The 22,876-nt window shown below is 40.6% G+C and overlaps 1 protein-coding gene and 1 long non-coding RNA gene across 2 annotated transcripts in view; one reads left to right on the forward strand and one right to left on the reverse strand.

The window, feature by feature from the left end:
* Positions 1 to 7,865, reverse strand: part of oafa (OAF homolog a (Drosophila)) — a 14,814-nt gene extending 6,949 nt beyond the window's left edge. Inside the window, exon 1 of the mRNA XM_004543736.3 lies at positions 7,097 to 7,865. Coding sequence (XP_004543793.1) covers positions 7,097 to 7,327 — 231 coding nt within the window. The 5' untranslated portion in view covers positions 7,328 to 7,865. The remainder of the gene's footprint in view (positions 1 to 7,096) is intronic.
* The window catches only part of LOC143412463 (uncharacterized), a 27,128-nt gene extending 13,842 nt beyond the window's left edge, over positions 1 to 13,286 (forward strand). The window contains exon 3 of the long non-coding RNA XR_013092955.1: positions 13,125 to 13,286. This is a non-coding gene — a long non-coding RNA (uncharacterized LOC143412463). The remainder of the gene's footprint in view (positions 1 to 13,124) is intronic.
* The last annotated feature ends 9,590 nt before the right edge of the window (positions 13,287 to 22,876 follow it).

Here is a 22,876-nt window from a genome sequence, read left to right on the forward strand (position 1 = left end):
ACCTAGAAAAAAAAAATTTGAGTAATAACTTGCTGACCAACATTACAGAAAATAACCACCTTCGGACATTACGAATTAAAAAGGCAACCTTATTCCCATCTTTAAAAAGACTGGCGATACCATAATCAAAGGGCAGCGTATCCTTGAGTTTTTTTTACTCTAGCAGAGCAGCGTAAATGTCAGGGTGGCTATAAATAATCCACACAAGTGCAAATTCCTTAACATTGCTCGCTTACACATAGGACTTAGTCCATTTGCAGACAAACTACCACTGGCCAACAGCCAAACAAGTCTGTATTCATGCAACATGACTGGTGGGTCAAACGAAGACCTGTTAATCAGGAGAGAGGGTAGGGGCTCGTTTCATTGGTGGTTACCTTTGGTGGGTCAGATTATTTAAGAGGTGCACAAAAGCCCATTCAGACACTCAAAGGGTGCCATTTACAGTGAACATTCTCAGACACTGTAACCCAGCAAGACAAACTCCGTCTCCTTGCAGAGTATATACCTGGTTTACAGGCTGTTAAAATAGGAGCCCAGCAATGAAAAGCAGTCCAAACGCTCATGGGAACATTGCACCTGCACTTGCAAGAGATATATGTATCTCAGTTTGAGTGCCATTCTGGCTGAACCGATTCACACTCGATGCAAGGATGGATATTCACGCACAAGTGCACCCACACACACGCACACAAACAGTACAGCAGTATGTGTTCCCTGTGCAGGGGGTTCTTCCTGTTTTCAAATCCCCCCTAAGACCCTGTCTGTTGATAAGGCTGATGGCTGGCTGTGGAGGACTGCTGGTAAGCCACGCTATGATGAGTCATTTGGGATCAGTGTGGGTCTGTGTGGATATTTGCCTGACATAGGACCAAAAAGTTTATGTAATACTTTAAAAAAATGAACAAATAAGATTAAAGTCAAGCTTGTATACTATCAAAAGTAAAAAAAAAAAAAAAAGGGCAATGTAATCTTTACATAAAATTCAGCACCGTACAGCCTTCCAGTTTATTCGCTTGTCTCGAGTGATGAAACCTTGTGTTTACTTTTAAAATCCCGAACCTACGTAAATGGCTCCGACTGCCTTTTGAAAACACGTATGGATTTTAAATGTTTGGTGACGGGACAGGGTATTTGCTTTAGTGTGTGAGGGAAGCCATTCAAAAAAAAAAAGCACAGGTTTTTGGCAGGGATTAAAGATCATTTTTGGGAGACAGAGGGAAAGACGCACACAGACAAAAGGAACGGGAGAAAAGCCACTGAGCTAAGACATGCTTTGAGCTGAAGTTAATTACAGACGCCCCAAAGGCAGGAATGTGGAGCCACATTTAGGTCTGGTCACACCTGGCTGTCCAAAGAGCTAACCAATTAGTAAACACTGGCAATGAATGGACAATCAAAACACTGGAAGCCATGAAAAGAAAGGTTTTCCTGTTGGCTATTCTCCTGACAAGAATGCAAAAGGAGCTTACCTTTCCCAGTGCATGAGGGGTTAATGTTTAGGTGTTACACATGAGCACAAAAATACAACCGAAATTCTTTTTAAAAAGACTAACTCTGCACAGCCCACAACATCATTTTATTCATTCATGCAGAATCTGGATACAATTAAGTAGACACACAAACAGTTTATGGGGGACTCTGCATCCAGGAAATGAGAAAGAGGCAAGCAGTGAGTGCTAACAGGGAAGGAAATGAGGCAGATAGATGAGGCATAAACAATAGAGATGGCCACAGTCCCATTCAGCCTCCAACTGTTGTTGCACATCTTTCATATCCGGTTTCAGGAACCACAAAAATAATGGTATTATTCAAACTATACATATTGATAATAGGTTTTATGTAACAACATATCCTTTATGAGCCTTTTTCTTAAAAAACAGAATCTGTTTTATGACAGGAAAGGTGACACGACAGATTGTTGACAAGGAAAAGGGTGTTGTAATGCCTTCCCAGGTGTGGACCCCTATGACTTAACTGCCTGAACTATCACTGACCTAAAATTAAAATAAATAAGTCCGAAGTTTGCGAAGTGGCGCTACCCAAACGGACACAGCCATGAATTTGACAAAAAGAATATTTCAGGAGACAGAAAGATCTGGCACGCTTCAATTCTTTGTCAGTGTCATTGCCAATCTTCTTCATCTTAAACCATCTGTAGTTAGACAAAAATTACAACTATGTACACTGCAAGCCACAACTGCCGTCTTCATGTCCGTCAAAGGCTGCTACCACAGCACCGTGCGGTCCCTGTCCTGATCAGTAAGAATTTTTTTAAAAAAGCTAGATGATAGTCATCTCTCTGCTCTGGTCTCTCCCTGGAAGCAGAGACTGTGAAAATGGGAAGCTCTTTATCAGCAGTATTAAATGTGAACATCTGGCCTTCTGGCGAGAGGAGGAGGGGAAAAGGATAAAGACACCAACAGGCGCAAAGGGGCCACCAGAGGCCAAAGGGGGATCATGAGGAGACCCGAATGGCAACAACAAGACCACAGAAGAAGCTTGTTTTGGTGTTTTGTTTTTGATTTTTAGGGGGGGGGGGGGGAAAGCAGGGAAAATTATGGCCATGGGTAAACAAACAAACAAAAAGTTCACTTTTAAATACTTCAAAGTTAGCTGAACTCTTCCTCCAGCACAGAGTAACCTTACAAGATCTTAATGTACTAAAACGAAAAGTAAGCGTTCAAGAATGCCACCTCAAAGATTTAAGACAAGAAAGCAGAACTAGGCAGTAACTTCTCTGAACAGAGTCATTTTCCCACGCAAAAAACATACAAAAGGAAAGCAGAGTAGGAGGCGAGGTCTTCAAAGTTCATCCCTTGAGTAAACAATTTGCCACATGGATTTCTGTGACTCACAGATTGCTCACAGTCACCGTTTGGAGTGTGAAAACCTGTGTGCCTTATAACGTACTGAACGTACCTGAAGCAACAACAACACTTCCTGGAACAGGTGACACTCACCCATAAAAAGGACTTTACAAGTTTGTACAAGTGACAAAGAGGGATGGTGTTTCAAGGTTGAGTAAGAGGCAAGGTGTGGCAGCCAAAAGTAAAGAAAAAAAAAAGGTTGCTACGGTACTGTACTAATGTGAAGTACCTGTAACATGGGAAAAAAACACAACAGCCAGTTGTGACTCTTGGCAAACCTCTGCGTTTTACACTAACAAGAAAAAGAACAAAGTGGACTGTCATCGGCCTCCCACGCAGGAAAAAAAAAGAAAAGAAAAAGAGTTTGTCTGACAGATAATGCAGTTAAACAATTCTAATGGCGCATACAGCATACGAAGGCTCGAAGAGAACTCTGAATGAGCACCTGCCTAACTGGGTCACACTCTGCAACCCAATGGGAGGGCACACAGAAAAGCTAACCAACCTAACTCCCCACCCTCAACTTTCCTTCTGTGTCTGACACAGCACATGAGGGTGTGTGGAAAAAAAAAAAACTCCAATCCATTCTTACGGCAAGCTTATTTCTGGGCGTGTGCATAAAGCCTCTGTGCTTTGAAGACCATCACAATGAGCTGAGCTGACGGTAACGCAGGCCTCCGCAGTGAAAGCCGATCCAGTTTGCAAGGTTCAGGGAGAAAAAAAAGAAAACGGACACCGACGTGCTCATCAGTGCCATCATTCACAAGATCCTGACCCAGTTAACGGGATGGTGTAAGGTGCAGATGATCATCCCCATCGGAAAAACTCTGAACCTCAAATATAGTTGGTGATTTTTTTGGATCAGCAGTTTCTTTGTTCTCCCACACCCCTATTTTCAAAATTGTTCCAATAACTGAGGTTTTGGTAAGAACAGCAAACTCCTAAAGCTTTGTCACCCAAAGTAGTAAAAACGCTAGCGTGAGCGGAAGCCTTTCAAATTTCCTTCTAACTGATGGTATCAGCTGTTTATTCCTACTATCTCAAACTATGCAGTTCTAGTTTTAAAGTGCAGAAAGAAAAAAAAAGATCCTCTGAGCTTTAACGACCATATTAGGTGGCTAAAGGGGTGACAGGAGACTGTCTGCATTTTGTTTCAGATGCTTTTAAATCACTTTTGACTTTTCTTGCTGGTTAGGATTAGGCATTAAAAAAAACAAACCCATAGTTAAGAGAACAAGAGGGATTGCGGTTGGGTTTAAACATGCCACCTGACATTGCACTTAAAGGGCAAAGGAATCCTTTACAAGCATTCACATGCAGTCACTTAAGAGTGACAAACTTGCTACATTATTTAAAGCACACCTTAGATGTATCAAAGGACACCTAGTTATTTGACATCATGGAAATGACAGCAATGCACTTGCTACTGGCCGCCTAACATTAAATTGTAACTGCAGTGCGCCCCACGGTGTACTTCTAATAAGAGTCCCAAGCCCTGATAAGCGTGGAGGTTTGCGTCAAGAAGGAATCGAATCAAACATCTAGGAATAAAAGAAGACCTAAAAAGTCTATAAATCGAAATAGGCCCCGAAATTTAAAACCCTGAAATCGTATCCAGATAATAAAAAGGCTTTACAGTTGCAGGCCAAGGTGCCTGTAACTATAGATGTACGATGACGTGCACCACTGCATCCCAGATCCCCGTGAAGTCATTCACATTCCTGCATTGATGGACAGAAAAGACAAGACACACAAACACCAAATCTGGAAAGACCCAAAACAAGCCCTGAAAGATGAGGGTCATTTCCCTCGCATTGACCTTAAGACAACGGTTTATGTTAAGCTCAGGGTACTAGCCTGTGTTGAACCATAAATTGCAGAATTTAATGGGGTGGAAAGGGGGGGGATACAAAATTGGCAGCTACCTTCTCTATTCAGAGCGACATCTGTGCTGAGATTTGTCTCACAGTGGGGGAAAAAAAAAAAAAAAAAAAAATCTGCAGATCGACGTGAAACATTTCATCAGGATATTTCTGAGCTGCAGACAGATTGCTGCAATTTTACATAATTTAGAGTCGATTCAGCTGTAAATACTTCATGGAGACCCCAGATGGGAATAAAAAGCTCCTTTACTGCACGCTGAAAAAAGAAAAAAGAAAAGAAAAGAAAAAAAAGAGTGTAACCTTCAAATGCAATTACAGAATAAGTGGCAGATAATCAACTCCATCCAACCCCATAACGCCTGTGCTTCATAAAAAAAGCAAACCGCACTATCATAAATCTGTTGCTTTGAAGTGAACAGACAGCGGTGTCCACATGTTGAGATTCAGTCAACATGACACAGAGGTGTCATGAGCAAGCTAAAACCACCTTTTCATCTTTTCCATATGCTTACAGACCATCAGAGAACCTTCCTGAAATCGCTGCACGGCTCATACACTGTGATTCATTGCTTGGATAAGGTTGACTAAACTTCCCTCTCACATTCAGCAGACCACTTCACCAGTGTCTAATGGCTATAACATCTACCATCACATTTTGCCACGTATTCACAAAGCAGCAAATAGTAATGAGGCTGCTGTCCCGTGACTACATTTCAGTTCTTTTTTTAAATCTCAGTGAACGAGACTTGCTCTTCAAAATGTGACATTATCTATCGAGCCATCCATATTTTTTGTGTCTCATCATTAGAACTCAGTGTTTAACATCCCTCTTAAAACACTCCGCTTCCCACAGGCGCTCGTCTGAACTATATATTCATGGCAGCTGGAAGTGACAGCTCATCCAACTTTCCATAAATCTTGGGAGATACTGCACAAGACTTGAATGAAAACCACATGCAGAAGAAACAAGGCGGGGGCAGGAGACAAGGGGGGGGGGGGGTGAGACAGAAAGAGGGGAGAGGTAGGGGGGAGCAGCAAGAGGCTGACCTACAACTGTACAGATAAATCAGGCAGCGGAAAAGTAAAGCGATCTAAGAGGTTCAAATAAACCAAACCATATGTGCAGATGTGATGTGCGCTGGAGTGTGTGCATGCGTGACGGGGTACAGCAACCCTGCACGGTCAGGAAAAGGGCTCCCTGCTCTCAGATCACTGTACGTCTCTTTCTGTGGGTGTCACCAGCGATTGAGGGGTGACGGCCTCTTCTCTTTCAACTCTAAATTAGCTGTTTTGGTTAGTGAACCAGACGTGCAGATCAAAAAGGTCAGACATGCCCACTTAATCCTGGTAAATCTCCCCCTTCACATCTCGCCAGCCTGTCAGCTTCTGTGTGACAGCAACCATCACAGACACATGCCTTTGCTCTGTGCACCCCCCCCCACCACACATGCCCCTCTTATGCAAAGCAGTTGTTTTTTTATTTTGCAAGACTGACAATTTCACGAGTCTCCGGATAGCCATTGACAAAAGCAAAACAGTGTCATCTTTCCAAAATGTTACAACTGGTTGGCGTTGGACACTTGAGCTGTTTGTCTATATTTTAGAAGAATGCTAAATATGGCCACTTATGATCAGCTCTGAACGGGACCCTTGAGCTGCAGGGGTTTCGAAGGCCATTAGGGTCTTGGGGGCGTCACATCTAAGGAGCAGCAGCTGTCTTGACCTCGGTGAAACTCAGCTGTGATGGAAAGGGATGAATGAAACTTTATACTTCAGCTTAAATATGGGCTACAGTAACTGCTCAGATTTTTCCCCTTTATTTAAAAAAAAAAGGCTTTAGGTGTGATTTTGTTTAAGATTCAGATCTGTGACCCTGAATTAAAATTTAACAAAGTAGCTTGAACCAAGAAGCCATTGTTGCGGATTTCAACACCTAAGGGATACACAGATTTGGGGAGAATTGGGGGTTCTGATTATGTGAACGGTGCAGATCCTTGATCAGATTTTTGGGGGGTTGTAGGGGTGGATGGGTGTATTATACCAAAGTAAGGGGGTGGAGGGGCACAGCAGTAGTGCCTTTTAGTTAGATTTGGACTGACTTTAAGGATTAGTGACAAGACACAATTTCTTATTTTTAAGTGGGGACTTCCTATAGTGACTTCCAGGACCACCGAGGGAGTGTTATGAGTCTGCAGGTATAAAATGGGAAGCATGAAATTAAGTTCTTTGTTAATTAGTTCTGATTCTGGAGGGGAAATTGCAGTTATTCAATAACCTAAAATTCAAATGAGCCAGGGGGAAGTATCCGCCTCATGTTCAGCGGTAAGCAGGACAACCTCTTACCCGTTTGAAGTCCACCACAAAAGTGATGAGCGTCCCATCTCCCTGCTTGAACTCGAGTGATATCGAGTCTTTCTCGCTGTCCGCCTCCAAAACCTCCTCGGTCACCAGTCCGTCAGAGAGCCGGACTCGGACCCGCAGCTCCGCAGCGAGTCCCACAGCCACGAGCAGCACAAGGGCGCAGAAACGAGTCAGTATCCGACCTGGAGCCGCGGAGATGCAACTCGCAAACATCCCCGAAGACGCAAAACCGTACCCGAGAGAGCAAAAAATCGAGACGAAATCCAGAGGTCTCCGCTCATATCCCAGCTGTGTTCTTCTCTTGTGCCGTGTTGTCTCGTCAAGTCTTTTCCCTCATGATCAAAGTTTGGTGGGTCACTCTTTCATGCGGTCCCCCCGCCGTGCGTCAGTACTTTCCACAATTACGGGCACATTCATAGGAATCAGGCGACAAACACACGTCCTCACTGCAATCTCTCCCTTTCACTTCTGGGACCAGTTCCCTTCCATTGAAAGTGTGTCGCTCCGGTGTTGTTGATAAGATCATGCGCACTTCAGCTCCCTCCCGCACCACAGTCAAGAGTCCGACGATTGCACGCTGCTTCTCACTCTGCTTTGTGTTGATGTTCACGTCTTCTCTCTCTCTCTCTCTCTCTCTCTCTCTTTTCTTACCTCCTTCTGACTCTCACTCAGTCCCGTCACTTCCTATCCGTCGGTATCCCGCTGCTCGCCTGGCCTCCAAACTTTCTGCGGCGTGTGAGTGAAATAGCGCACTGATGGTAGTAAACTCTTAAAGCCATACCACCCTCAGAAAAGTCTGCCCATCCCCCTAAAGGCCTCATGTGATCCTCCTGCACTCCACAGCAAATGGGCTAATAATACCCCCCTCCTCCACCCCAGCAATTAGAAAAAAAAAGGTGTTTGTAGGGGGATTTGTAAATCACAGCTCCGTGCGTGTTGCTCACGGCATGTAGGGATGATTAAAATGCATGAGCAAACTATACCGTGCAGCTGGCGGTGGTCGTAAAGCAAACAATAACCAAGCAGGTAAAAATGTTGGAAACATAGAAGATATTATCTTAAGTTTAAAAGCCCTGTGATGTGAGTAAATAGGATGCGCGCGGATGTGCTATCTTGTGGAGGTAATATTGGATTAAATGCGCCAAAACAGGGATGTCAAACATAAGGCCAGGGGGCCAAAATCGGTCAGCCAAAGATTTCAAACTGGTCCACTGAGCAGCTTTGGAGACTGTGAAGGAGCATGTAAATTTTTGGTTTTAAACTGTATTTTCACAAGTTTTTGCAGCCTCTCCTACTGATAAAGACTTCCCCTTAATGGCCTCTCCATGGCCATTCATACAGCACCAAAGTAAAAAAGCGGTAGTTTGTGTTTTTCCTTCACTACATTTTTTAAAATCTTCTATAGAAATTTGATTTTTTACAGTCGGTTCACGTAAAAGAAAAAAAAAATCAATCAATCAGTCAATAAAGGAAATAAAGGACACTGTGGAGGTAAACAGCAGAGGTGTGGACTCGAGTCACATGACTTGGACTCGAGTCAGACTCGAGTCATTAATTTTATGACTTTAGACTTGACTTGAAAAAATGTTCTAAGACTTGTGACTTGACTTGGACTTTTACACCAATGACTTGGGACTTGAATTGGACTTGAACCGGTTTACTTGAAAAGACTTGATATTTTGCCCCAAATATAACATTTAACATGCATATTATATAGAGATTGAAAATGTGACGTCATTCACGGGTAGAACCGCAAAGGATTCTGGGAACTCGTGGCAAGCGGTACTAGCGCACGCAGGCTTTCAATTAAAATCAGTTATACAGCGATAAAAAGAAACACAAAAATGTCAAGAAGCCATTGTATTATTAACTGCAATAGCCGGTCGCATGACAGCCACGGGAAGCCGACGGGTAAAGAGATCGGTTGTTATCGGATTACGTCGTTGAAGAGAAATTGTTCGAGCCATGTTTCCGAAGTAACAAAGAGGCGACTGGATTGCAGCCATTCAAAGACCAAATATAACGTCCCAGAACCCTCCAGCTCACAGGTTAGTCTGCTCCAAGCATTTCCACAAAGGTCAGTCTGCTGTTGTAGTTAATGCGTCATTTTTCTTAACATAATTGGTGATATAGGTTACAAGCAAGTCTGGCGCTGAACAGAAATTGTCGCGCTATGCTCCTTTATTTATTGTGCATAAATAGTGAATTGTCCTGACACAATATTGCGTTTCGCTTCTGTTATTATGGTACATTGACAAAAACATATACTTTTATTCACAGGATAAAACAGTTGTTTTGTATCACTAATTGCCCAGTACGATTACAGCATACAATATTATTGTCACTGCTACATTTCTGTGATGCTACCAGAAATTATTTCCACTGCTAATTAATTACCATTGAGCTCAAAGGTCCTATTAATAAACGGTTAAGGAATGTGTATTTATGACGACAATTTGTGAGACTGGTAAACTTATGATACGTACGATGGTCTTTACTTTCTACACGGTGCATTTCAAGGTCCTGTACCCATCCGTCGGTAAACTGTACCTGGGCTTGTTGCAGTGACCTGAAGTTACTAAACTTCATGAGTGTATGCACTCACTCCAAGAACCGTATAATTATAAATATGCATATAAATATGCTAGGATGAGATAGCTGACTTCATCTAACTAGCAAATGTTTTCCAGGCTACGTTGGTGATGCAGTTTTTTTTTAAAATGATATTTAAAAAAATATATCATTTATTTATGTATGATATTTTTGTCATGCGATTTTAAAGCCGGTCCTACAACCGCATCCAAGAATAACATGCAGCTTATCTCAGAACTGTCGGTGAAAATTATTCTTGGAGCTAGGTTTAATTGAGCTGCATTTTAAAGAGGTGCAATTTCACAATTTGTGTATATTTTCTAAGTTCACTATTTTGTCATGTTTTGAGAAAAACACAGATTTAAAAATTACATGGTCTAATATTTACATTTAGCATAACTGCAACATGCTTTTTTTCGTTTTTTTTTTTTAAAGACTCGAAAGGACTTGAAATTCAAAGTTTCAGACTTGTGACTTTACTTGGACTTTTACACCAGTGACTTGAGACTCGACTCTGACTTGCCTGACATTACTTGAGACTTGACTTGAGACTTGAGGATAAAGACTTGAGACTTACTTGAGACTTGCAAAACAATGACTTGGTCCCACCTCTGGTAAACAGACGACACAGAGCTATTAGTTCTCACTCCTGCTTTATTCTTCTTCTCACATCAACTGAACACATCGCGCCACAAAACACATCAACGCACTTCCTCAACACTGGGTGTGAGTGGAGCCCTAAAGGACATATTCTGTCAGCTGACAGAAATGTTTTCGTTTTACACTCACTGGACCTCGTGCACAATCAGAACTTTTTCTGTCATTTTACACATTTATTTCTTACAATTTATGGCCAAAGAGTCACTCTGACAGACTTCTTTCATTTACTACAGTGTTTCATTATGATGTAGAAAAACTGAGACACGCCATTGAAATTACACTTCTTTTTTTTTTTATTAAAGTATCCTGGGGAGTACATTTGTAGTTAAAGCTGTTTACAGCTAGCTCTGTGATCCACAGTGCAAAATGAGTTTGACATCCCTGCTCTAAAACATCTTTGAAAATTATCCCCAAGAATGAGGAAAACAGATATTTTGTTGTCAGTCTCCAATTTTTATGTAACTTCCGTAGAATATAAATTTTAGTTCTTGCATGAATCCATCGCAATACACAGGATAAGCACTATGGTTATAGTTTTTGCAGCTCACTTTCTTGTTTTTCAGGTGTTTATGCATCCGCCTAATCTCCCTGAGACGTTTGTATTTATGTATTTATGACTCCAGTGGCTCTAGCATCTAAAATAAATCTGGAGATAATCACTGCCTTTGATGACAACATATAGTTGAGTCACAGGTTTCAGTTGCAGGGAAAAAAGACAGTCACTCCTTTATTCTTATTATGTGTTTTTTCATTTTACGATGCCCTCGAGAGAAAGCTTGACAAACCCGAGGTGAGAGCTGACAAACAGATAAAAGTCGCCTATCTGAAGCAAGATCGCAGCTCCACATGAAATGGTAGATTAACACTATGTGTGTGTGTGTGTGTGTGTGTGTGTGTGTGTGTGTTGCAGATTTAAGTTTGACAGCCATGCAGTAATTTTCATATCTCCATTGGCTGCTGCACTGCATTCTGGGTGGGCTAGGCCCCGGTTTGGTGACCCCAAACGTGGCAGCACACTAAAGCTGCTGTGACCAAGAGATGGTCGCTCCAGTGAAGAGGAAAACAAACAGAGAAGCCATTAAGCAGAGCAAACATTGTTAGGTTTGCCTGGAGAGACCAAACTGGGCCCTGGGCCCTCACAGAGTCGAGGACGGGAGGTCAGGCAAACACCCCCCTTTGTGATGGAGGTTAGTTCTCGAGTATTCTCCTGCTACATCTTAGTTAGAGCGTCCAAACACATGCTAGCTTAAGCTAATGGAAAACAATGGGATGTAGGGATTGCCCGACTACACTGTCAGCAAACATGTAAAGCTTCCTCCACCCTTCTTACTTAATAATTAAGAGGAAAAGTAATTCTGGGGTTCTGTTTAAAAATCATGTGCTTGCACGTCATATTTGCACACACATACGCACACGCAGTTGTCCAAAGTACAATAAAGCTTTGAGGTTAAAGCTAGAGCAGAGGCAGATAAACACGACTGTGTACAGAGAGTGTTTATGATTAACCAGCAATTTCGTTGCCCCGTGATAATTCACTGTCACAACGAGCAGTTTACGGTTAATTACATGAGCACTGTTGCTGTCATGCAACGACTGAGAGGAGAGCTACTTTTGTTTGGTTAATTTACTGTAAAGGGAAGAGATAAACGAAAGTGAAAAGCACTTGAAAAAATGTGATTGGACTTGTATGTGTGCATTACACTTACACATCTTAAAACAATGTTTACCTCACATGTCTTGATGTTCGTTTGTGCAAGTCTACATGCACACCTCGTAACGTGCATGTAGGAAAAAGCATGTGCATGTAACGTGCATGTGTGTGCTTTTTTCTTTCCAGCAACAGAGCCGTGGAGTTTCACGCAATCTTGATATCTCGCCTCAATAAGTGAAAAACAGATCACAAATTAATCAAAATATGTACAATAAGGAATAATAAGGAATAAGGAAACCTCTGATTTAGTAAGCTGCGCTGAGCCGTAAAATGTAGAATCATAAATAACCACCAACACTGGCTCTTCCGCCTTTCCACTCTTTGATGAGCTCCAGTTGTGCTTATTTGTAAGGTATTCAGCTTTGACCCAAGGTGCTAATACTGCACTCCAGTCGTGCGTGTGTGCATTTATGTGTTTGCACGTGCATGGACTTGCACAAAGTTGGTTTGAAATGGTGGCATTTGATGAGGGATTTGTGCCACCCAGACTGCACCTTTAACCAAAACAGCAATTTTTGCCACTGAACTGAGCATAACAAGAGGGCCGATCCTTCTGCAACTGATTAGATTTGTCATTTTAATAAATGTATTGGCTTAGAATAGAAGTTTATTACTCACAGTAAAGGTTAAAAACACTCCTGGTGGACACTTTTTTATAATTGTTGGTTGATTGCCATGCAGGTTTGCAGTTATGCTCCTAATAGCACAATATTTATGGCTTGCTCAACCAAAGGATTCAGAGGTAATCAGAAAGCCTCCCAGACCAACAAGCTGGTGATGTTTCCCCTCTGTAGTGTAGCAGAATGAGGACAGCCGGTGGGGGAGAGCCAAGCTCTGTGGTTGATCTCTACTTGATCTCTCCCCGAGACAGATGCCAGAAGTGTTTGTGCGTATGCATGTGTGTTTGTGTTCATGAGAGTGTGTTGTATTTGCACAAGGATTGCAGGAGCTGAAGCTGCTTCCCAGTCCTCTGATGATATTTTCATATTTTTGCTTCCCTTCTTCTCTCTTTTCCCTCTCCCTCGCTCACTGCTTTGTGTGTTGGAGGAGCAACCAGTCGCTCGGCGAGCTCAGTGCTGTAGGCTGGCTGAAGATATCTCCTTACACATGTGGGGCTCTGGGGCCACAGTAACCCTTTTTGGAGCACAGGCATGCATGGAGGAACAGAGAGAAGAGAAGAGCTGGATAATGGTGGGGAGACATGTAACTAAAGGCAAGCAGAGCGGAGCTTTATATATAACACATTTTATACACAAGGGAAATTTAATGAGCTCTGTGTAAAAAAGAAAAGAAGAAAGGGGAAAGAAGAAGAGAAACTATGCTAATAATAGTGATGGTAGCTGGCAACAAATTCATAAATAGATGTATTCAGTTACAAAGAATCTGCATCACATGTTGTGGTCTCAAGGTTTGGTTATGCTTTTTGGATTCTTCTTATTTTGAGTTCTTGATCTCATTTATAGTTGAATGACTTTCAGTTTATGTGCCATTGTTTAGTTTTTGGTTGATGTTTGGATACATTTTCCCTGGTGTTTCCCTAGGCTGTCCCAATTTCTCTGGCTACGCATGTCTTCCATTCCTCATATTGAGAGAAGAGAGAGGAGGCTTGCCAGAGGAGCTATAATCGAGGATGCGCAGGTGTATTCTTTAGAGGTTTTAAAAATTCATTGTATAAAAAGGAGCAGCACAAAGCTTAAATATATCCTGTGCGAGAGGAGGACAACAACATGTCCTTTTTATGTTGTATGATGATCAGATCTATTGCATTCTCTGTTTTGACGTGGGTAACACATTGCAAGTTTGATTATTTATCCATTTATTCAAATATACACGTATTCGATTATAGTCTGTCATCACATCAAGTATTCAGAAATAGCAGAAAATAGTAGAATTTCCTAGATGATATTAATTTCGTTATTTTTCACCAAGTAGGTTATGTTTTTGGCAAGCTCAACTTAATAATCTACTGGTTAAAACTGATTAAAAATACTTATAACTTTGAAACCATGATTGTTAGTGTGATGTGTATCGGCAACATATAGAAAATACCATATTAAATACAATGTGACATTTGACCTCTGACCTCTCCTTCAAGACCAATAGATTAATCTTAAAAAGTGATAATGATGCTACATAGAGCTGTGACTATAATTCCTACTGTCATCGATTGAATTGAAAACATATAGGAAATGATATATATGGATTCAAAATCTCACATTGCTTTGTAATGACTTTGTTATGTACATCACAGAAAAGTAATTTATGATGCAGTCGACTCAAAGCGAGGAAGCCTGGACTCTGTTTTTGTATTGCTTCCTTGTTTTGTCCACTCATAACTTAGAAACCAGAGGTGCTGAGGACAGGATGTGTAATTTGGGAAATGAGAAACGGTGTGTGTCTGTATTCCCTCTGTCTCGTTTATGTGTTTGTGCGTCTATGTGTATCTTTATTTTGGTAATTACTTTTCTTTGTGTCTCTTGGGCTTTTATTTGCTTTTTTTTGCCTTCCCCTGATTGTTACCACCTGCTTTTAATTGTTTCCTCCTGCGTGCTGCCCTCACCTGTGTCCTGTTCCCCAGTCAGTGTGCCGTGTACGTACAGTCCTGTTTGCCAGTCTGTCCGCTGCAGTCTTCGAATCTGTCTCCACTTCTGAGTCTTTGTGTTTCTGGTTTCAGTTTACTCTCCTTGTTTGGATTTTTGTTTCCAGCTTGGAAAAAAAAAGTTTATCTTTTGTTTTTGAGCCTTTGTGGCACTAAGTCTGCCGTTGTTGCCAGTCATACGCTCAAGTATTGTAGGAGAAATTTGTGGTGCTTGTGTTTTAATTTTCCATTTCCAATGATAATTACTTCTGCTTTACTAATATACTATTTCGGATGTTTTACCGCGTCATATTAGATCAAACACCAGTATCAACTAATGCATACTGGTAGTCATTTTAGGGAGTCGTGAAACTTGTGTATGCCATGTATGTGCGTATTTTTTATGTGTTTATTTCTTGATGCTGGTAGAACTATATGTGTTCCTACCAGATTTTTCCCGGTTTCATGCAGACACATGCTGGTGTTTGAAGGATAATGGGGGAATCTCGAAACAGTGAAATAGTAAAACACACGAGAGTGATCATATACCCTGTATATAAAGAAATGAGGTCATAAAGAGGTCAGAGGGTGCTTTGACGCAGACGCAAAAACCTGCAGTTTGTATGAAAATAAACAAAATTAGACTCCATTTATTCTGAGATTAAACTGACTGAGATTAAAAAAGATCATAAGAGGGGCTGGAGGGCCATAAGATTACAAAGGCACCTGACCTGCCATTTCAGTGAGTGTGGGAAACACACATGAAAGTCCCACACACATTGTTTTATATGCACAAACCAGTTTGCAATAAGCAAGTACTATCAATAATTATAAATGTAGTTATAAGGATTTTAAGCAACGATTTAAATCACAGTGAAGACAGTGTTTAATGGGTGTAATAATTATATGTGGTCATATAATAAATTCCAACAGCTCCACAATGTTCGTGCCATTTTCACTTTCACCAAACTGTATTTAAATCTTTGTCCCTGTTATGTTTTCATGTCTTCCAAAAAAAGAGTGTTATAAAACCTGAAAACATCCACTCTCACTGCTGTCTGAAACATTAGTTAAGGATTAATCTTCCATTTATCAATGTCAGCCTTCTTGGCCGAAGCATGAAGCATAAACCGTATGTAAAGGTTCAGCGACATGCTACTTAAAAACACTTGAAGAAGAGAGAGTTTGTTAGTAAGTTAATTTGCACAGACATTAGTTGATTTCATTATGTGATTACATTTAATGTTACATAATCTTGAGTACATAAATGTTTGGATGGTGTTTAATTCTGCTGCATTATTTAGCATTACACACTCACACCGGTATCCAGATGTTCCCGTGTCATCATCAGCAGGGGCCCATAACCCATGCCTTACTGAGAAGGATATTACACCCTTGCATGCGGTTCCTCATCCCCACACAATCACTCACTGTATATTCAGAAAGAATTCCATGGAAATTCCCATAAAGTTAATGACAGAGGGGGTGGCGGGTGGGGTAGGAGAGCGATACAGCAGGGGTGAGGGGGAGAAGGGTCTTTTGAATTGTAAAAATAAATAAACATGTTTGGGCTTATAGCTCGGAGCATTAAACCTCACAGTGAGAATCTTTCCTGGCAGAGTCCCAGCAGGAGATGAAAGACAATCCCACTTTAAACACAGGCGTAGGAACGTATCATTTATCGTTCCCCATTGTGGCAGGTTAAAGCTGTTATGATCTAACAGCAAAGGTGGAGCTACCGCTCTTTGTGTTTCCAGAAAATTCAAATACAAATACTTTGAGCCTCTACTGTATGCACTCCTAGTTAACCGGGGAGGAAATGTGTTTCGTTCTAACATCTGTGTACACATCTGGTGAACGATTACAAACAGAAAAGCAACCAACTTTATACGGAATTAACCTTACGGCAACAGTGGGTTTGCTAAACCATGGATCCAAACCTTGTTCAGATTTGTTTCTCCTTCTGTAATCATCATATAGTAATAAAGGGTTGACATAAGCAAATGTTAGACATCAGATGCCATGCTGAAAGTTAACTTTAAGGAAACTTATAGGCAAAGTTGTAAAATTTAGAGCTGTGTATGTTGTTGGTGGGAAACCTCATGGTGGATGATATTTGGTCAAAGCCCACATCAGCTCACATGAGTCAGAGAACATCTGTTCAGGATGCAACAAAGATCTCTTCAATATTTAAATCATTAAACGTATGGCCTTCAGTGTGGAAGCAAAACTTCACAATGGGGTGTATTTAATAAGCTTGCAGTGGCATGAATCAGTAAACCCAGTTTCCTGAGAAATTAAACATAATTTTATGCAAATGTTGCCACACTAGGTAAAAGTGTGGCAATGGTTTGCAGTCTATATAGCAAAAAATGCAACTGTATCAACATGAACATAATATCACCTTAGATCTTTTGATGCACCTTCTATTTTCCTCCCTTTTTTTTGTTAATGAGAATATATAGTATACCTGAAACATGGACAATGGAAATGCCTGAATCTATTTATAACTCATTATCATAAAAAGTGCAAATCACATTGATTAAGCTGTCATTAAAATGTGTTCAGAATTTGCAAGATGATGATGATGATTCATTGCTGAAACACATTGATCTTCATTACATAATCTGCGTTCGGTATGTGTTTCTGGGTATCAGATTAATACCATATTGAAAATCAGTTTGACTGCACACCACTACCTTCGTCTTCATTTGGCTGTATCTGAACTGCTAAATGTGGCTTAGAATTGTATCAACAGATACTACCAGCAAAGCACTGAAGAAACTCAGTCCTGTAATATTTGACTCTGATGCCTGATACTCTAAAAATTGAGGCAATGCATCACCCATTTTGCTGGATGGATCTCTTCTAGAAAGTAAAATTGGCATATAAATCTACTCTGAATGAGCCCACTCAGTAAAATCCAACTTGCTAATCGTGACATGCAACGCAATTATCACGCCACACGCACATCAAACACAAGCATCAATCACTGTCACTTAGTGCCATAGATTCTCCAGCATGCAGTAACTTTATATTTTCATCAACAGTCAGAGGGTTAAAGCTCTCTTTACTGAAGCTCCTGTCAGTGTTTCCAAGGTTATTAAAAGTTTTGAAAGAAAGGATAGTTAAGCCAGCATTGCTAATCAAGGAAAGGAACTGAGCTACATCGTGGGCTGCAAGTCACACTGAGTATTATGTGAATGAGAGCATAAAGGCTGTGTGAGAAACATGAAACAAATGTGGGTTTAGAACTAACATAAACTGACTGAAAGCTGAAGTCAACAGAAACTTGAGCATTTGATCAGTGAGGCAGTGCTTTGCTCAGCTCAGGCAGTCCTGTGTTGTGGTGCCTTTCAGCATTGTTGTTTCCAGCTTTACTGTTTTGGTGCAGTCTCAGTATATCAATAATACTGCTTTTGAAAGATACCAGCTTCCAAAAGACTAGAGTCTTTAGGCATTGTCATTAAAACAAAGTTGGTACACAGTCCAAAAGCTGCACACACTTCTCACATGTATTGCAACAAACAGGAGACAGATGGGTCCTCACTACTGGAAATACTAGTGCATGGGAGGGTGGACACATGGGGGACATACTGAGTTGTGTGAATTTCCTGCTCTGTCCTCATGTGGGTACATGAAAGTGCATTTAATGTCCAATCGCAAACATGAAATGTGTGTTCTCACATACAGCTCTGAAGTTAAATTCTCGAAAAGTTCAAAATTAGGCTAAATGGAGTATCCATACTCAATCGTATTGTTTATTATAGATTCATAATAGATACTGTTCTGTATCTGTCCCCATGTAACCAAGGAAATTAAGCAGTTGAGGGCAAACACAAAGCAAACTTTTGTTTTTGCGAAGTTTTGCGAAGTGTGGAATATGGCATCGTTTTCTGTGATACAGGCCTATCAAGAACCAGACTATATTTTGGAACAATATCTTTACACAAGTAGAAAATCATCTTTTTAATAGTGATTAGAATTAAACCAAGCCCTAACCCACTTCCATAGCCACAGGCTCAGATTATTGATGCAGGAGTTTAAGATACTTCCGGCTGGTGGCCTTTTTTGTCACCGTACTCCATATGTTCATCTCTCATTAAGCCTGCTTTCTGCTGTAACAGGCCTGCTATTCATACAGATAAGAGGCCAGTGTAATCGCTGCGTGCTCCCGCAGTCACGGCACGGCCGCTGATGTTCTGCCAGCACACAATCAAGATGCCTGCTCCAGATTATCGCGCTGTAAACAAACTGGTACCCCCACCAGTTCTCTCCCTTAGAGAACTGTCAGACTCTTTCATTTGCTGGGATCAGCGTTTCCAAATGTCAACTGGTCTTACTACTTACTGACAAACTGTGTGTGGGACATGAACAAAAATACAAAATCCTGTCCAATCAGTTCCACTTCAGCTGATAAATGGATCTGGTTTTTTTTTTTTTTTCAATTATTCAATAACAATGAATATGATTACATTATCACACCAGTTTATTTTGCTTGGCGCTTTCGAATTGATGCCTTTCATTTGTGTTTGTCTGGGGCTGTAATTGCCGGGAGAAACTATTAATTTAAGTGCTCCTCCCAAGAAGAACAACCAGGCAGTAAAATGTCTATTTTTTGAGGACTGTAAATTGTAAATGTGAGAATACATGAAAGCCGTTTTTTATGACTCCAATGTCTTTTTTTTTTTTTTTTGCATCCAGCTTTTAATTAAAGTACAGAAAGTCTGGAAATTCAAAACAACTGCTCTTCTGTCAGTAATGCATATGAAATGCTGACTGCAATATTTCTTTGTATTCTCTGTATTTATTTTGTAGACGCTCTGCACATATGACCTTTGCAACTATGCAAAGGTCCAAAGTCTGTATAAAGTTCACATTCTTACATAACACTGACCAAAAAAAACAAACAAACAAACAAAAAAAAAACACAGACAAGCAATCCATGCAATCTCTGACAACATGTATCAAGACAGAAGAACTCTGTGCTAAACAGTGAGGTTATGCCTGCATGTGGGAGCCCAGAAAGCCAAGACTGCAAACCAAACGATGCTGGTATGAATTAAATCGATACTTGAGTTGAGATAGCCTCTATGTGCACAGCTTTTTGGAAATTAGATCTTCCAATATTTACTCAAGCTAAAGCTGCCTTTGATAGTTAAAGTCTGGAGTGACCTAAAAGAGATAAATTGCATGGAGTGGCGTTGACAAGTGAAATTATGATGAATGACCCAGCGACACATGAGAAAGCAGCTCCAATGGAGAGCAGCTGGTTAAAAGTATGTCTTCTGACCTCTAGTACTATAATCCCATCTTTTTACACATTCTATATAATTTGCAATTTTTATTTTACCAGCCAATAAAAACGGAGTAACATGCCAATAACGTCTGCTTTTGTTGCTCAAGTCGCAAGTTCGAAATCATTTTGGTAATGCAGCAACTGCAAATTAATAATAATAACAACTCTTTATTTTTTCAGTTTCTGAAGACAACACTTCATGGAAAAGTTACATTTAAGACTTGTTTTATCAGGATGTAGTGCAGGTGTCTCAGAGGCCTCTGGCTGAATGTGTGAGGTCGTAGCTTGTAAAAGAAGCTAACCTGTGAGGTTTTGGATCAAGTTATTCCTTTAACTCCCCCGGGCCATGAGCCTGCATGCCAGAAGATCTAATCAGAGCGCTGGATGGCTCGAGAGAAAATAGCAGAGGAGTTTTTCAATAATGAAAAAAAAAATCATTGTTTCTCCCATACTGGTGATGCCAGCTTCTCCACACAGGCGTGGGAATAAAGATGTGTGAATCATAAAGTAGTAAAATGTTGTTGTATAGTTTTGCATGCGTAGATTTCATGCCTTTAAAGAGCCACCATGATCTGTAAATCATAACACACATGTAAAAGCAGTCATTTTCATCTTGCATTACAAAAAAGGAAAACATTGGTAGATATTTATTTAGGTTTTTATGCAATACATTACATCGTGCTGTATTTAAACACACCTAAGTCGTCAGACAAGAAAACTAAATAAAAAAACAGATTTACAGATTTCCCTCCAACCATGGCTGTTTTTGGTTTTTTTGTTGCCCAGATTTACACTGACTGACACAGCTCTTTGTTTACTCTCCCACAGTTCAGTGTCTAACACAAAAATGCAGGACCAGAATTTAAGGCTGACTGTCACGCCTGACCTTTGACTGCATAGCATTATTGGAAGGGATGTAACTGTCTTCAGTAAATCTAGCTTGTCTCCTCTAGTCCAGTGCTCAAGCAAGGAGCTTGGCGTTCTTGTGAATGTGGGAGTCAGAAGAATGGGACAGCCATGATGTTTTAACTGTCTTGATGTGTGTGCTCAAAAAACAAGTCTGAGCTGCCTTGTTGTCTGGTCACACACTGACCTTCTTCAGATTCTTATGAAACTGCCCGACAACCTGGAACTGCATGGTGAAGAATGGATAAATGGGGCAGTAAGGAAAGAAAAAAGCCAGGTAGCATTTAAAAAAAATAATTCCATGCAATCCAGTTATGTATTAGTGTTTTCCATGAAACTGTGTGGTGGATCATTCACTTCCTGCTTCAAGGCTTCCCAAACACACATCCACACACAAATGCCCTTACCTTAACCCCTGGATGGGTGCAAGCTGGGAGGAATTTTCCACGGTGTATTGACTTGGGAAAGTAGTGAGTAAGAAAAGGATGACACAAAACTGAGGATGACATACTGCATCTGTAAATCTGTCTCCTTTATGAGTATCTCACAGAACAAACATGCAACTTAAAGAGCTCTTTTGGAGCCTCTTGAAGCCCTTATAGTAATAAACAAGGCAAAGTTTTCTGATCAATCTGCACCCATTTCTATTTCCATTATTAACAAGTCAAAACAGGCTAATGACACAGTAAAAACACCCCGAGGGCGCAATAACCCTGCTACCACAGACATGATTTCACGCTGCTCTGTGCTGCCTCACAAAATAAATCTTTTATCAATTCTAATCAACATTCCTGTATACTTTTTTCTCACATCGTCTTTGATCTGATATGTGGTGATAAAACTAGCTTCGAAACCTTGAGCTGGATCAAATTACCTTTTAGTTTCTCCTGAACTTTCCCTTTGCTAAAAGATCAGGAGTTGTGAGACCACCAGAGCAGCTGTGATCCATGATTTGGAGATTTGGAGATAAAGCTGCGGGAAGTGCTAAATTTTCAGCTCATAACCTTTTTTGACATTGTCTTAGATACGGTTGCACTGATTTACAAAATCATAGATAATGAAAATAATGAAAATTAAAGCCACTGTGTGTAGTATTCCAAGATTTGGCACCATTTGCACCCCAGGTGATAGAATCAACATTGACTCAAATGGATTTAAACACAAACTGACTGGATAAGTCACTCCTTGATGTGAAGAAACAGGTAGAAAACAGAAATTGTGCTAATTTCACTGAAAACTGGTACAGATTTTCTACCAAGGAAAGAAAGACAGTGAAAGTCAAAGGGAAGGTTTGCAAGATTGATAGTGAGACTTGCTATGACGTATGGTTTGGAGACAGTCGAGCTGACAAAAAGATTGAAGGCTGTCCGGGAAGTGGTAGAACTAGGTGCTAAAAGTTTTGTTCAGATTGACCAGAAAGGACAGGGTTAGAAATGAGTACGTATATAGGAGCTTGGGTTGAGGAGTTTGAAACCAAATTTAGAGAAGGAAGGCTGAGATGGAAGAAGATGAATAATCTTCAAAACATCCAAAAAAGACTGAAGATAAAATCTGCTGAAGATGAAGAAGAAAGAAGAATTAAAAAAAAGGAGATGCAGAGAAACAAGAAGTGCAAAGCAAAAGCAAAAGAATCTGGAAAAGGAGAAATGAAGAAGCAGAATCAGAAGAAGCAGCTGAAAAAGAAGAATCAGAGGAAAAGATGAGAACCTGAAGAAAAATCTAAAGAAGAAGAAAAGAAGAATCAATATTGCAGGAAAGGCTGGAACAACTAAAGGAAACAATATTGTGCAAGTGCAGTCTAAGATTAGTTAAACATTTACTCATTTAATTGCGTTCGAGGTGTTTTAGGAAGACACAGTATTTACTTTCACATCAACAAAAAGGCCCATTCAAGTACTGTGAGACTTAAACACGATGTAACGCCCAGCCTCCAGGCACAGAAAATGTATAAAGGCTTTTAGATATCAGTTACTTTAATTAGCACTGAAGTCATGGAAACATCTAATAGTGTACTGA

This window comes from Maylandia zebra, linkage group LG14, assembly GCF_041146795.1.
Source record: "Maylandia zebra isolate NMK-2024a linkage group LG14, Mzebra_GT3a, whole genome shotgun sequence".
NCBI classification, from domain to species: Eukaryota; Metazoa; Chordata; class Actinopteri; order Cichliformes; family Cichlidae; genus Maylandia; species Maylandia zebra.